Source organism: Glycine max, chromosome 2 (assembly GCF_000004515.6).
Source record: "Glycine max cultivar Williams 82 chromosome 2, Glycine_max_v4.0, whole genome shotgun sequence".
Taxonomy (NCBI): domain Eukaryota; kingdom Viridiplantae; phylum Streptophyta; class Magnoliopsida; order Fabales; family Fabaceae; genus Glycine; species Glycine max.
In genome coordinates this window covers 3875607-3891400 of record NC_016089.4, presented here as the reverse complement: position 1 = coordinate 3891400, position 15794 = coordinate 3875607, and the positions used below count along the sequence as shown (strand labels likewise).

Sequence of the window (15794 nt, the reverse complement as noted above, 5' to 3'; positions counted from 1 at the left end):
TTTTGCACTTCGGTAGAATGTTTATTTTAAAAAATTTCTATTGTGACACTATTAAGTAGTGACAAAATCAGGTTGACTCTCATTTTTTTGTAAGGATTAAGTTAATGGTTGTGCATTTTTGTTTAAATTTCATATTTTGGATAAAGTACTATGACATTAGAAAATTCATAACAAGAGACAAGTTATACTTATTAATCAATATTATGCTTATTATTAGATTTCTTCTAACTTATGTTTGCTTCTCTATTTTTTAAGTATTTATTATAATGTTATGATTGCAATGATAAAAAAAAAGGAAAAGATGAAGATTAAATTATATTTTATCCTTAAATGAAACAAAATTTGGGGTCCGAGAGATTAGTTTAATGAAAATGTACTAACATTTTGATCTAATGAAAACTTATTAACATTTTGATAAAAAAAAAATACTGATATTTTGATCCAATGGAAAATTACTGACATCTTGATCTAATGATAACTTAGTGACATTGGTCCAATCTATTCACCAATCATGTTTACAATCATTTGTGACATTTTATCCCTCCATGCATGTAGGCTCTTTCATTAAAGGTAATGGATGAATGAATTTGATATATTTTTTCACTTTCAGGGACTAAAATTTAAATTTTCATCTTTTGGGAACGCTCTACACATTCAAGAGAAAATAACCATTAATCTGTTAATTATTTTCCACTAAATCGTCCATTTTGAAATAAAATGTATATCTAAACTTTATGCGCAAACTGAGATCAAATCTAAACTTTGGTTAGAAGACTTAAATGTTGATCTATTTGTGCCAAAAAAATTCGATAAAACCATTTTATTTATTTTTTATTTAAGAATAAAAATATCGATCAATTTAATTCTTTATAAAAAACTAAATTTATATTAAAAGGATTAGATTTATAAACATTTTTTATCTTAAAAGAAACAAAAGTGTTAATTTTCAGCCTTTAATGCAATTTCACTGTTAAGATCTAATTGCAAGATAAGATATTTGAGTCCACATAAAAAAAGTATGGGATTCAAGACTTCAATGGTTCTAGCCTTTTAGGCCCTCCAACTATAGCTATTGATTGAATAAAGGGACGTAAAATTGGCCAATGCATGGCCAATGAAGTTAATTGTGTACTCATTTTCTAATTAGAAATAAACTGTTGTTTTCATACTGAGAAGACAATGTGATAGGAAATGAAACAAGTGTGTAAATTTTAATAATAATAAAAAAAGCTCTGATATATGCTGCTTATCATCCTGATATATATGAGAAGTCACTATCAGTTTTAGATTCAATAAAAAAAAGTTGTTCACCATGAATAAAACTGAGAGAAGCATCGATACCAAGGAAATAGTTGACCATTTGTTGAAATTACTCACATACACACAAGAAATTTTGGATCACTTTCGCCATTTGTTGATATATATGGTGTAACTTGGTTATGGTCCAATCCTCATGAGATTTTGGATCACTTTCGCCATTGTCTTGTATATGAATGAAAATTTTCAACCATGTCACCTCTCAAACAGCTTCATAAGGGAAGATTTTAAAGCTTATATCATTTACTAGTACTTAATGAATCAAAAGAGAGCATTCAACTTCGTTGGCTTGATAGAGAAGACCATAAAGAAAGACATTTTATTGAAGATCATTGATTCAAGTCATGTTTCTAGAGGATCAAGGGAGCTCGAGTTCGTTCACTTTTAACACATTAATTTATGCACTTCACCCACAATTTGGTGAACATCTTATTTATATAAATTTTCTATATAAATACTTAAAAGATAAATAAATTAATATTTTTAAAATTAAAATAAACTTATTCATTTTAACATTTATAAAGAATTTTATTCATCTCTAAAAACTGAAATACATACATTAATTTTAATTTGTGAAAAGAATCTAGTTCATTATGTTATATTTTATTTTCTATAAATACTAATATAAAATCATCTAAAGCCTAAAATACTTTTACTCGTGTAAGCCAGAGATGCAAGGATTACACTAGCCAAAAAAATCCAATTATTAAAAACATTACTAGGAATTTGTTTCTTTTAATTTTAAAAACAATTAATTCCGAATGACATTAGAGTACCCCATAACATAAGTCCTTACAATTTACTAATATATAATACTAACTCTACACACCAAGGGGACATACCAGAGACATAATCATTAATGAAAATTATATCATAATCTTGTGAATTTTTGCCTGGGTTAATTTTATCGCCCCACACACTTTCTCATCAGCCGGAGTATGGTAGCCTACAAGTAATCAAAACATAAATTAAGTAAAGTTAAGATAAATAAGCATATGTAATAAGGTAGCCTGCAAGTAACCGACAAAACAGATTTGTCACTGGCAATTTCATTGAGTTCACAAAAAGAAGTTTTTCAACTCGTTTTAACAAGACTTTAAAATTTATTGTCAGTATACATAAAATAATTTTATATATCATCAACTAATCATAAATCTTGTCAAAAATAATTAATTATAAAAATCAACAACATAATCATACATGCATGATAATTCTATGATTGATTAACATTATAAACGTTGGTGCTTAAATCATTCTCCTCTTTTACAAAAAATAAAAATAAAACAAGAGAGAAGTTCACGTGTTTGCTAACAAAACATACACTTTTTTTTTGGGTAAATAACAGAACATACACTACATTATTAATATCTTTAGTGCACTGCACTGATATGCCAGAATGTAGAACAAATTCGACTATAGTTTATTTTGTGGTAAAGTGAATGAAGACTCACCCCAATTTGAGGGAAGTATCTGAGCTTTCAAAGTCTTGGGGGGGTCCAGTGGAATTGCAAACGTACGTAACAGACTCTGAAGACTGACCTTCATCCATAACAAAGTTCTCAGATTCGGCACCACCATGCCTTTGGCCATTAATTATGCCCGCCACCTTTCGTACGTGCAACACATACATATTATATATACAGCTTAATTTTATATTATATGCTCTCATAATTAATTGCATAATAGATAAATCATATTCAGGGACAAATTTGCTTGAAGAAAAAAATATGTACACACCCAAAAAAAAAATTAAGAGTGGAAAATAAAAAGTATATCATACGTGACGTTTAAGTCGCTCGTTCTCTTCCATCAATAGCATCCCCTGCAGGTTCAGTTCGAGCTTGTTAGTTTATAGGAAAGAAAATAAAACTTAACAAGACATGCATATATAGAGAGATCGATAATAATTGATTAATTGACAATCTAATGATTTCATGAATTGCTTTCATAAAATACGAGATAGGTGTTTCAAGTCATTCAGGAATCCAGGACCAATGGAAGAATTAATATATAGTACTAACGTATCACCATTAATTGGTGAATCTTCAAATTAATGATAACAGAATGTCTAGTTTCTAACCTTTCTTTGGAGATCAGTGATCTCACTCATAATCTTCTCACCCTGAAAAGCAAAAAGATTTTCATCATAGAAAGTCATGAGGTAAATTATGCTATGGCGGACACTACAGAAAATACAATTATTGAAGACCTTCTTTTCTATTACACGGCCCAATCCAGTTTCAAGAGACCTCTCCAATTGTTGCAATTCTTCTATGTTTAAGCCTTGAAGATCCTCTCCTCTCAGCTGCCTGTATTTTTTTTCATTGTTATGACACTTTACATTTCAACAAACAAACTAAATCAGTTATATGAAATTCGTGAGACTTGTACCTTAGTTGATGGCTCTTTTCAGCCACTTCCTTGCTCAATCTAGAGCAATTGCTGTTTTCAACTAGCTGCAGTAAACATTTAAGAAATTAATGATTGACATTAAATTTGAATTTTACTTCTTACTATTTTTGAACGCAGATTGCAATATGGAGTATAGTAACTTCATTTCATTTACAAAAGCCACAGCTCAAGTTACACCTTTACTATTAGTTTATATACTAAAAAAAGTATGACTTTAGTTTTTAATAAATTTATTTTAATATTGTTTTTATAGATCTATTGTACAATTATAAATTTATTTATTAATAAAAAAACTCTGATGTAACGAAAAACAATTCAATAGTACCGAATGCAAGTACTATACCAACCTGCAACTCGAGAGATGGTTGTTCCATCCTTGCTAGGTTCTTTGAGTGCAAATGATGCCTTTCAAGTATTTCCTTCATGCTTCATAACAAGACAATATCAGAATCACATCAATTACGCAGAAAACCCACAAGAAAAATAAAAGTACATAATATATATATATATATATATATAACTTTGAAGTTAAAAGTTAACAAAACAACATCATGTATCTATAAGTAGGAGAATTTTGATTTCGCTCATGTCTTGGACTTCACTGAAGTTTGCTCATATCTATCATTTTCATTTACAAAGAGTGAATAATGGAATGTGGCTAGAATTTTCAGATATGTCCCACTTCATGTTGCCTTTGCTGATTAAGGAAAAACTCTAATGCTTTTAATATGTCCCACTTAGTTTACCCAACTTAACTGCACAAAGGTGTTCTATATGTCCCACTTGATTTCAACAAAAATATGATTAAAGTGGAGTTAATTAGATGAAATAAACATGAGCAAAACCAAAATTAATAATTAATCAAATCATCAAATGTGGAGGAGGCTAGACATCATGATGTATTCACCCCGACACATATATGCCGTTAATTAATTTGTGTGTCCTGATTTCGTGAATTACGGGGGAAAAGATAGAGAAAAGATGAGCTGTGTTGACCAATATAGGACGTTCAAAGAATTTCCTAAGGAAAAAAAGTTTTCTTTTCACGTCCCTACTCTACCCAACCTATTATGGGTTGCTAATATTCCCAAGTAGGCCTCAAAATCTAAATGGCCATGTGACATGTACAAGAACAAACCAAATATGGGTTGCTTACCTTTTTTGTAGCACTAAATTATTGTTTGATTATTATTTTTTTAAAAAAAGCTAAGGATTTGAAAAAGAATTAAAAAATAAGAAGCTTAATATATATATAAAAAGAAAAGCAAATTTTGGAAAAAAATTAAGTGAAGGAACTTAAAAAATAGCTGACTTCTCTCCCTCCCTGATCCCACTCTTTCTTTTCTTCTTGTCTCTCCATTCTCTCCTCCCATTTCCTCTTTCTCGGGACATCACTAATATTTATTAAGTTAAAAAGAAATTGAAAAAAATTGTCAAACAACTTTAAAATTTTAAAATTTTAAAAAATTGTTAAAAAAACTCTAATTTGAAGTTTAAATTTTAAAATTGCTTTTGTACCCACCCACACTATGGCTTGATTGGATCATTCCAAAACCCATTGAAATAAACTCAACATCGGAGTGACTCCCCCCTCCATAACACTTATAGATCACTAGTGTAAAACTAGGGCATCTTCTTACATCTTGACTAAGGGGAAAAATATAAAATTGATGTAGTAGTGAAAGAAGGGATGAGGAGGTCACAAGTTCAAATCTACCCATTAATAATTCTAACAATTAACATTTGCCGATAAAAAAATCATATTGACTAAGGGATTCTCTTGGAATTGGAATTGGAACTAAGCATCCCTGGAATGGAAGACTTGAAAGAACAACTGTTAAGCAGGAAAAAAATCTAAATAAACGTAGTCTTAATATATCTAACCAATTCATTTAACATCTAGCGACATTATAAATAACTTTATACATCTATTCTTCCCACTTTCCACAACCTATAATACTATCTTTAAGGCATTTCCAATGTTACTCACTTAAGCAATCCACTTTGGGTTTTTAAGTGAGTCCAAAGTATAATATGGAATGTATGTATAGTAGTTGATGTATGTTCTCTCAAACGATCCACGTAAACATTGATTAAGGTTGTTTTTCAGATTGTCTAAAAATGAAATAGACAAATCCAGTTACTTGAAGTCTCTTAAAATGTAAATAAACAAATCCAGTTACTTGAAGCCTAACACATAGTTACAACTTTTGAAAGCAAGAAGCCTCTCTAAATCATGAATGAAGATAATTTAAGTGTCAACATGGCGAAATGAAATGAAGACAATAAATGTCATAAACCAAGGTTGATAGTGACATGTACTACTTCATCAAGTTTCCATGGCATTTGTGGCTTCGTTCTTTCATGGTTACCAGTAACCTCCTGGATTGTTAATGATGGTGGATTTATTCTCCTAAAAGTTAACTCCTTAAGACCACAAATATAGGACGATAGAAAACCGAGGGGGAGGAGGAATAGTGTATAACATACTTAGTTTTATACTTAGCTGCTTTTTGTCTATCCAAAGAGAAAAACAACACAAGAAATAGATAGATCTAGAACTGACTCTCACTATATATATGCTATTAAATTATATATATAGCTTGATATATATATATATATATAGTTAACAAAAGATGTGAAACTGAAAAGGTTCAGATGATTTTGTACATTGCAATTTTATGTTGGGGTTATACAACAGATTTATATATACTAGTTTTCTGATCAGAGATAGAGCTAGGTCTGTCCAAACTATATAATTCTTCTTTATAAAATTGATCTAGTGACTCGTTTTATCTCTTCTTTCACAAATTATGACGTTTGATTCCATGCCTTTTTCAGACTAATGGTGTGGGGTTATATAGGATAAACTAATTTTTCTTTTACTGTCTGAACACCACTAAAACTCAAACCACCAGTAAAGTATCAAACAAATTAGTGCATCAAAGAAGCTACATAGCAGGATAATATAATTTGGAATCAGTAACAAACATGCAAAACCATACATTTAGGCTGTATTTGTATTTACTTTTAGCACGTTGAAGGCCAAAGCTTCCTCTAAGTAAAATTATGTTCAAGATGTATTGGAATGTGATAAATACTTAAACTAAACACACACTAAAAAGGTCGCAAAAGCATAAATAGCAATTAGCTACACTTGTTATATTTTCTTTTTTTATCAAAAAATATTAGTTATTAGTTTTGTTAGAATCTTAGGAAGAGAACCTAAAAACTTTCTTCTTTCATTTTTCATTTAAACCACCAAGTCAATCTTATAACTTCATCTACACATGTTCTATATGTTCATGCTTTTTCATAGATGTTGTGATCATTTTCTTTTTTCATCTACCTCCGAGAACTCGCGAATCGTTGCAAACAGTGCCAAATGAAGCAATAAACTACTAGAACAAGGAAGCAAAGGAGAAATTCCAAACAGAAAACAGAAACAGACAACAAAAGTGGTGAGTTGATAACCGTGTTTTAAGCAAAACGCACACATAAATGTTTTAGAACTTAGAAGCAATTATATAACCACATTGCAAGTTAACCAACCATGAACGCATGAACCATCTCAGTAGTCAGAACTCTCATTAACTCAGCTTTCAAAACATTGTTATGTTCTTTCTTTCTTTTTTTGGTTGACCAGATAAAAATGAAAACTCACTTATCTATAAAAATGAAAACATCTCTTTTGGTCAACCTTATATTTCCGCTACAATGACTTAACGTAGCAAAGTTGTCCTAAAAATTCTCATTATGCAAACCATAAAGATATAGATCTTAACTTAACCCCTACCCCCAAAAAAACAGAAACACTGAAACCCCATCAACCCTTTTGAGGCATAAATAGTGTGGGAAAAAAAGAAAAGAAAGAGAAGTTACAGAAAAATACCTTGAGCTTGAGTACTCAAAGAGCTTCCCAGTGGAAGAGAAGATTATGAGGGCAACATCAGCATCACACATAACCGAAAGCTCCTCAGCTTTCTTGAAGAGCCCTCTGCGACGCTTGGAGAACGTGACCTGCCTCGCCGTGGCGTTGTCGATCTTCTTAATCTGAATCTTCTCCCTCACCATGTACCTTAACCTATCCTTATTTGGATAAACAGGAAAAACAGAAAAAAGAAAGTAAACAGCTTTATCCTCTTTAATTACTGGGACAAGTGAGTTATACTTATATCTTATATCTCTGATATGTAGAACGAACCAGCATACAAATTGAAGAAACCCACCTAAAAAAAGCAAAGAAATTAAGGCTGAGCCGTTGACTACTTATAGAAAAGCAAAAGCAAAGGGTGGTGGTGTTTTTCTTTTGTTTAGTGTGAGGGACATGTGATGCATGTATAGAGCAGAAAAATTTAATATGCAGGTGTTTATCTAAATTTAGCTTTTGTGAAATCAAAGCTTTGTTCGGAGATCCTGCGATCAGGGTAAATTTTCTTTCTTTTTTTAGTGATTGTTGTTAGTGGTGTTAGTTAGGGGAAGACTTGGAGTTGGAGTTGGAGTTGGTGTTAGTGTGTGGTGGGATGTTGTTGAAAGAGAGAGCTGAGTAAGGATGTACTTGTTGATTTTTACTTTCCTTATTGGGGGAAGGCGTTGATATTAGGAATGTTGGTTTTTGGTTCGGTTTGGTTTGCCATGTTTAGATGATTTCAGCTTTGGGTTGAAAGCCACCAATGAAGGAAAGAGAGAGAGGATGAGCGTGTGGAAGTGTGGCAAAAGTGGAAAAAGTATACCCTTTTATGGCGAAACACTGTTCCCTGCTCATCTCCCAAAGGTGATAAGGGTGTCACTAATAAATTACATCAATAATGGAATGAGTCAAGTATTATTTTTTAAGATATTTTTAGTTTATTACAATTCTTTTATAAAATAATATACTACCTCTTATTTATAATCCTTATTATTTAATTCATTAAGATTAAAAAATAATTAACTTATTTGATAATAATAAATTTATCTTAAATTTATAAAAAAAATTAAAAATAATATGTTATTAATGTTTTTTTTCTAAATACATATTACTATAATCTCTCTTATTTAATTAGGGGTTTTTTAGTTTGAAAATAATTATTACATGAGGTAATATATAATTTTATCTTATATTAAAAACAGACAAGTTTAGAAAGTTTGGACTTATAAAAAGAATGGAGGTAATATTAATAAGTATCAAATAAAATATAATAAGTATAGTATAATGGTTAACGTAAATTAATAAAGATTTAATTAATTACTTAAATGAACTCAACGAGAAAAAAAAAACTAAATATCATATTCTTTTTTGGTTGTTCATTAGATTTATTTTTCACATCATTTTTATCACATACTACTATATGACAATTTTTGGTTCAATAATAAAATAAATTTTATAATTTTCATGAAAATGATTAAATTGAATAGAATAAGTTTTACGTTTCAATTCAATAAAAAAAATTATGTTCCAAAGTAAAAAATGATCATCATTTTGAAAGTATATTTTAGAAATAAAAGAAAAAATTATTTATATAAAATTAATTTTAATTTTTACAAATGTAAGAATAAATATTATTTGAGTAAAATCTGCCATTTGTTCTAAAATTATGAGCATTGTTATAATAGTCTCTAATATTTTTTTAAAAATCAAATAAAAATTCCCGATTTTATATTTTGTTAATCAAGTTAATTAGTCAAACCCTAACTTTATTGCTAAAGGTGTAGTAATGTAACACCTTAGTTGCTATTTAACAGTAATATATCATGTCATCTGGAGGCACAATAAAGGACACATCATCAGGGACTTAAATGTCAAAATTTGGGCCCAAAATGACAATGAACTAAATGATAAGTAAAAGACAAATTGTTAATGATCTTCCCTTTAAGCCTTAATTAGTTAACCCGTGACCCTTCATATATGAGCTCGTCAATCATTATTATTCATTCTTTCTTGCCACTAAAGCATTCATTTTATTCTCAAGTAATTTCTTGAAGCTTTTTTTATGAGGAAAAAGGCAATTTTTCGTGCGAAGTGAAGGGTGAGTTGAATTCGTTATGTGTTTCATTTTCGTATGATTTTTGTATGTGTTTTTTCATATTTTGAGGGGTATGAGACCCTTATTAGGTCTTGTGGGTGTTATTATGAGACCCTTATTAGGTCTTGTGGGTGTTGTTATACCATTAATTCTTATGGTGTTCTTGTGTTTGCATTTTTTTACACATTTGTTTTTTATTTTCGCAATGTGCCCATATGGTGTGACGAATCACACTTCTGTTGAACCTTGAAGGTTTGTCAAAAATGACAATGGTAAGTTGGAGATATAGACACTGAGACTGACGTGTGGCAAAGGACATGGATAAAATAACCTCCTTTGTGTTTCTCTATATTTCGGTAGATTCAAATCACAACCCTTCTTCCATTATAGCAAAATCATAATTAAGTTAGTACCATCTAATCTTGAATTTCCACTTCCAAAAACATGACTTTTTTGTTCTTTCTTGGTTGGGTTGATGGCTCTTCACTAAAAAATATAGGAGCATGAGAAAAGATGAAAGAAAATAGAGGAGACACGAAAATATGAAAGACGTTATTTAACATTGACATTTGACAACAAGTTACAAGTAAGAAAGATAAAGTTACCATTAAGAGACCCTCCAATTTTCATTTCACATTGATAAAAGTGATAAAATTTTACATTGGTGAGTAAAATGTATAACTTTTCTGTATTGAGGAAAAAGGCAAAGAATCGTGAGGCACAGGGCTCAGGCAAATCATTCATAATAATATATTACTTTTTAACGGGAAAAATGGCTTTCCGTACATGAAAGACTATTGGCATAATGGAATAGCAACAGGGTTTTAGGGGCCATCTTGGGTCACATGATGAAAGACAAGTGGGCAAGTTAACAACAACCATGACCCCACCATATTCTTTTTTATCGAAAATAAGTATTTTTATAGAGTAGTTTTATTCGAATGATGAAAGACAAGTGGGCAAGTTAACAACAACCATGACCCCACCATATTCTTTTTTATCGAAAATAAGTATTTTTATTAGAGGTAGTTTTATTCGAATGATAAAATTATTATGTATAAAAGAAAATTTATTTTAAAAATTTAACACAATTATATATTTTAAGTCAGTTTATTCTAGTATTTGATGGTGACTAATATATTGGCAGGTCGATCATTTTTCCTTTAAAAATTGTTAAATTATAATTTTAGTGTTTTAGTTTTTAAATCCATAACTTTATTTTTCTGAATTTTAATTGAAATATTTAGTCATCTTAATCTTATAAATAAGTGATTTTGATCTTCCTAAAATATTATCAACAAATAATTCTTATTAATTAAATTATTAAGTTAATTATAAATTAATCAAAAATATTAATTATTAAAAATTAAATAAAAAAATATTAGTTCTAATTTTTGTATTTCTCTTTTTATCTCCAAACATTTCTTTTATCTTCTGTTTTTTATTAAAGTTTTTAATAATTAATTTTTTATTATTTAATTTATAATTAATTTAATATCTATAATAATTATAATTATTAATTATTAATATATTAGAAGATCAAAATTATAAATTTATAAAATTAAGGAGAATAAATATTTTAATTAAAAATTAAGAGAACCAAAAATCATGAATTTAAAAAATTAAAAAATAGAAATTTACAATTGAACCTTAAAAATTTCACCATTACTTACGTGTTTTTTTATTTAAATTTGTATCTGTTTTAGACCTTTAAGCGGGTGAAATAGATGAAAGATAAGAAATGATATCTGTTCGACAGAAGAGAAATCAGTAAAGAAAAATAAAAAATAAAAGTGAGTTTCATATTTTTTTTTCTTTCTAAAAATGAAAAGAAATGAATTTTAACTTTTATTTCTCTTTTCTTTTTTTATTTCTCTTAAACTAATAAACACTCTTGTTTTTATTCTATATAAGTCTTACCTATTTTTTTCACTTTAATTTTTTTTATCTACTCTATTTTCAATTATTTCATTCCTTGCTAAACACACTCAATTGACGATTTTAAAGATTCCTTCAATGTGGTTTATTAGAGGGAGAAAACTCATTTTTCTATTGTTTCTAGAAAAATCTCACTTTTTGATGAATGAAATTCTTGTCTGGAATATAAATAGACTCTAGTGTGTGTCTGTACAAACGTTTTAACTTTCGTCGAAGGGAGTTCACATTCTCAAGCACCAAGTCAGATTATAAAAATTTGATATTTTTACGTTGAAGTGAACATGATTTCAACACGTATTTAAGCGCACCCTTAAACTTCATTATAATACATAATCAAATTAATTTTAAGGTTATTAAATTAATTTGTAGGCCTTTGAATTATTTGAAATCTTTTAATTAGATGTTTGAATTATTATTATTTTAATTAAATCTTAGACTCGTATTTACTTTTTTATTGGATTCTTCCGTCCATTGTCAATAAAAAAAATATTTATCTTAGTTAATTACGTGAATTTGTGACAAATTAATTTTGGATAGAGTCCAAAGAGAGACTTATAAAAAAATTATTTGAATTGAGTGAACTTGCATAAGTGATAATATAGATTAAAAAACCTATATGAGAATAATGAGTGAATTCCATGCATAAAAATATAAGAATATTAGCCAAAAAAAGGTAACAATATTGACATGAAAAATGTAAGAATGATAAGTGCAAGCATGCAAAGACAATAATATCAAATTGAGGAAATAATTAGGTATTTGTGATTAATTTTTTTAACAATAATTAAATAAAAGACTTAATTGAAAAGAAAACAAATAGACTGAATTAAAAAAGAAAATAGTTCAGAAACCTAATTAATTAAAAATTATCAAATATTTTAAAGATCTTCGGAGTAATAATAATAATAACTCAGTATGGTAAAATAATAAAGTAGCACTGTATTTTTAACATCATTACTGTACTTCAACTACGAAGGCACTGCTACTGGTAACTAGAAGATCCAGCATGTGATAAAAGGGAGAAAGTACACATGCATAGCCGCGTCTTTATAGATGCAGTTTTTGATGTGCCTAGACATGTAAGAAGTGCTCACGACTCCAAGAGAAAATAAAATATATGTTTTTTTCATATTACATAGTTAAATATATGTATAAATTATCTTACACGTGTGTAACATTCCTTGGTACGATATACATTTAATTAAGAAATTCTTAAATAAAAGACTAATTTTTTTAAATCATTTAATTGTATAGTTTGGTACTTATATAATTTATAAATCTATCTTATTTTGAATTTCTAATAAAATTCTAATTCACAACAATAAAATAAAAAGCACACATGTACCAAAAATCACTGTACCCGACACTAGCACTGACCTATGGATAAGAAGTGAAGTTATTAATATAGGTCAAATGACATTGGTATAGTTTGAACAAAGCGATGTCAGAGAAGAGATATTGCCTATTGGATTATTGGTCTTGTTATTGTCACTATAATAACGTGAGATTCGAAAGTGGAAATCATGAGATAGTGTCATTGTGTCAAGATGTAGTCGACAAGGATTGGATTAATATTCCAAAATTCATAAGAATAAGAATGTAAGTTTAAATTTCAATAATAATAAGATTTTATTAATAAATAATACATAAATATTTTAATATTCTCTAAAAATATTTTACAAGTATTTTTTTAGCCTCCAAATGTGTCACAAAACTCAACTCATCTAAATCTACTTCATAAAAAAACTTTTTATAATGAGATGATGACTGTATTTTTTTTAGTTACTCAGATTGATAAGATGCATCTTATTCTGCTAGATCAGAGGTGAACAATGGATTGGGTTGCTTCTACAGAGTGAAAGGTGTCAGAGGAGCAATACTTGACCTAACTCCTGGTTTGCTATTACCATCAACACATAACTCATTCTAATGCAGTCCTTTGAATTATGAAACCTCCTTCTTTAAGAAAAAAAATTTAGTTTTGTGATATATTTGGCTATCTTTATATATATTTATATGTTAAAATTTTATCTGAAAATTTAATTTTTTAAAATAAAATTTAGATTATTTTTAGAAACTTAACCAACAAATTTAAATTTAACTCAAACTTAGTTTATAAACTTAAATTTAAACATACACTGCATGGTTCGACTGAAATTTATCTTTCGTAACTATTAATGTTAATTTTGAAAATATTTTTAATTTAATTACAATACAATCATCATGTAAAGAATTTTTACATATACAATAATTTAGTTATAAATTGTCATGTGTAATAAAATTATCAAATTTTTAACCATTATTTTAAAAGTGGGTAATTTCTAATTAGATGAAAAGATGAAAAAAAAAACTTTACGTGTTTACAAATTAAGTTCAAAGATTTTTATAATAATTTGAACATAAAAAAGAAAATAGTAAGCTTGATAAAAAAAATAGTAGAAGAAATTTAAAGTATGAAGTTATTATAAAACTGAAAGTAGAGAAAAAATAAGTAATATATAAGAATGTGTATGTTTATTAATAAATAACTTGCACAAATTCATTAGTCATTATTATCATAAATAAGACTTTTAGGTCCGAATTTGGGAATTAGTCGTAAAGAGTTAATATATATATATAAGTGCAAGTTTAGATATTAAAATATTTTCCTTGTTCAGAGGAATATTAACGTATGAACAAGAAAGAATCCAGTTTGACTTATAGTCATAGTAATTTCAATATACCATATCCTTATCATAGGATATTATTTATCCGTCTATTAAATTTCCTCCTAATAATTTTTTTCAAACTTGATAAAAATTGATGTAGATGAGATTGACTATTAAAATTTCAAACTCACCTCTTTTACATGAACTCGCCTTGTCTGTTCTAAGGACAACATAGGGAGAGTTAAACTTGGCCTTCACTCACCCAATTGTCATGTCTATACTTACACCAAGTATAGTTTGAATTATCTCACGACATTCAAAATCCAACTTATGTATTGCTATAATGGGCGAATATGGTATCCCTTGAAAATACTACAATCCCTCATTTGGCAAAGAGTGGCCATTGATGTGTCAAACAATTTATGTTGATGTGAGCTATAAAGAAATATCAACTTTTTATTCCTAAAGCAACTTTTACCCACTAAGTGTTGATTTTTCCACTCGACAACACGAGATCACTAAGGTTGATTTTCAACCCTACTTAATGGGTGGATATCGTAATTAAGATACTTGAGGACCAATCTTTGTTTGGCTGGAGGAAGCCTTTGAACACCTTCATTACATCTGGGGAGGTCTATGCCCAATAGAAGTTGCTTACTAAGATTGTCCCTTGGCCCGCTGCTCGACATAAAGTTAAAATTCTAACCCTTCCTATGTGTATCTCATTGATGGCTTTAACCCCTCAAAAAGAGTCCTTCTTTGTCCTCCAACTAAGCTACCCATGAAAAGCCTAAAGCCAATAATAGAAAACAATGAAGCTTCATAGAGTATTTTTTTTTTCCAAGTGAATCTGCATTTTCACCGACATGCTTATTTCACCAAGTCATTCTTCAAGATAATGCCTAAATCGTTATGATTTTTGTGCGAGTTGATATTTGGTGAGGAAATTTGCTATATCATGTCATTTAAATTTATAGTAGCTGTTGACGGAGCTTGAATTATGTGCTCCATTGTTATCAACTCACTAATTTATTTTACCTTTCGACATCAAGTGTTAGCCCAGCCCCTATATATGACTTTGTAGATACTTATATTTTGGTAAACCGTTACCTCTATTTAATACCCCCGAATTGTGAGGAGGAGGCACTCATTTTCCCAAATTTGCTAAAAATATGTCTTGTGCTTCTAAGTATTATCTGTTCATCCATTGGAAAAAATCTATTACAGGGGGCATTGCCTTAATATATTTTAATAAACATTGGGATTATTACTTCTACTAAGGGAATTTAATTTTGAAAATATTAATATTTAAATATATTTTTTATCAAGAGACAAAAGTGACAAAAATAAGCTTTATGCGCAAATAACTCCTCTTTTGCCAATAACTCAACATGCATATCAAAATTCTTATGAGAAATAGAATTCACCTAGCAAATATTCATACAATGACACAAATAATAGTCCACGAGCCTCT

The 15794-nt window shown here is 28.8% G+C and overlaps 1 protein-coding gene across 11 annotated transcripts; it reads right to left on the bottom strand.

Annotated features, from left to right (window-relative positions):
- Nucleotides 1-2023: 2023 nt before the first annotated feature.
- On the bottom strand, nucleotides 2024-8460 carry SVPL (MADS-box protein SVP-like). 11 transcript variants are annotated; one of them, XM_006574347.4, is made up of 9 exons: nucleotides 7934-8459; nucleotides 7622-7818; nucleotides 4077-4155; nucleotides 3709-3773; nucleotides 3527-3626; nucleotides 3398-3439; nucleotides 3098-3139; nucleotides 2769-2851; nucleotides 2024-2263 (listed from the first exon to the last, which is right to left on the bottom strand). In XM_006574347.4, exons 1-9 carry the CDS (start codon nucleotides 7937-7939, stop codon nucleotides 2245-2247), a joined length of 633 nt encoding a protein of 210 aa, XP_006574410.1. In that variant the 5' UTR covers nucleotides 7940-8459; the 3' UTR covers nucleotides 2024-2244. The 11 variants fall into 11 exon arrangements, with proteins under 11 accessions (XP_006574410.1, XP_040862080.1, XP_040862071.1 ...); XM_041006146.1 differs by having other exon boundaries at nucleotides 7622-7813; XM_041006137.1 differs by having other exon boundaries at nucleotides 7622-7813; nucleotides 7959-8457.
- Nucleotides 8461-15794: the final 7334 nt, after the last annotated feature.

Bases quoted from the DNA above. Each gene is read 5' to 3' on its own strand.
- SVPL (XM_041006117.1), bottom strand. The intron at 3,774-4,076 runs GTTGGTATAGTA...TGTTTACTGCAG, and splicing joins AACCATCTCTCGAGTTGCAG to CTAGTTGAAAACAGCAATTG. The intron at 2,924-3,097 runs GTATGATATACT...CACGTACGAAAG, and splicing joins ACGAGCGACTTAAACGTCAC to GTGGCGGGCATAATTAATGG.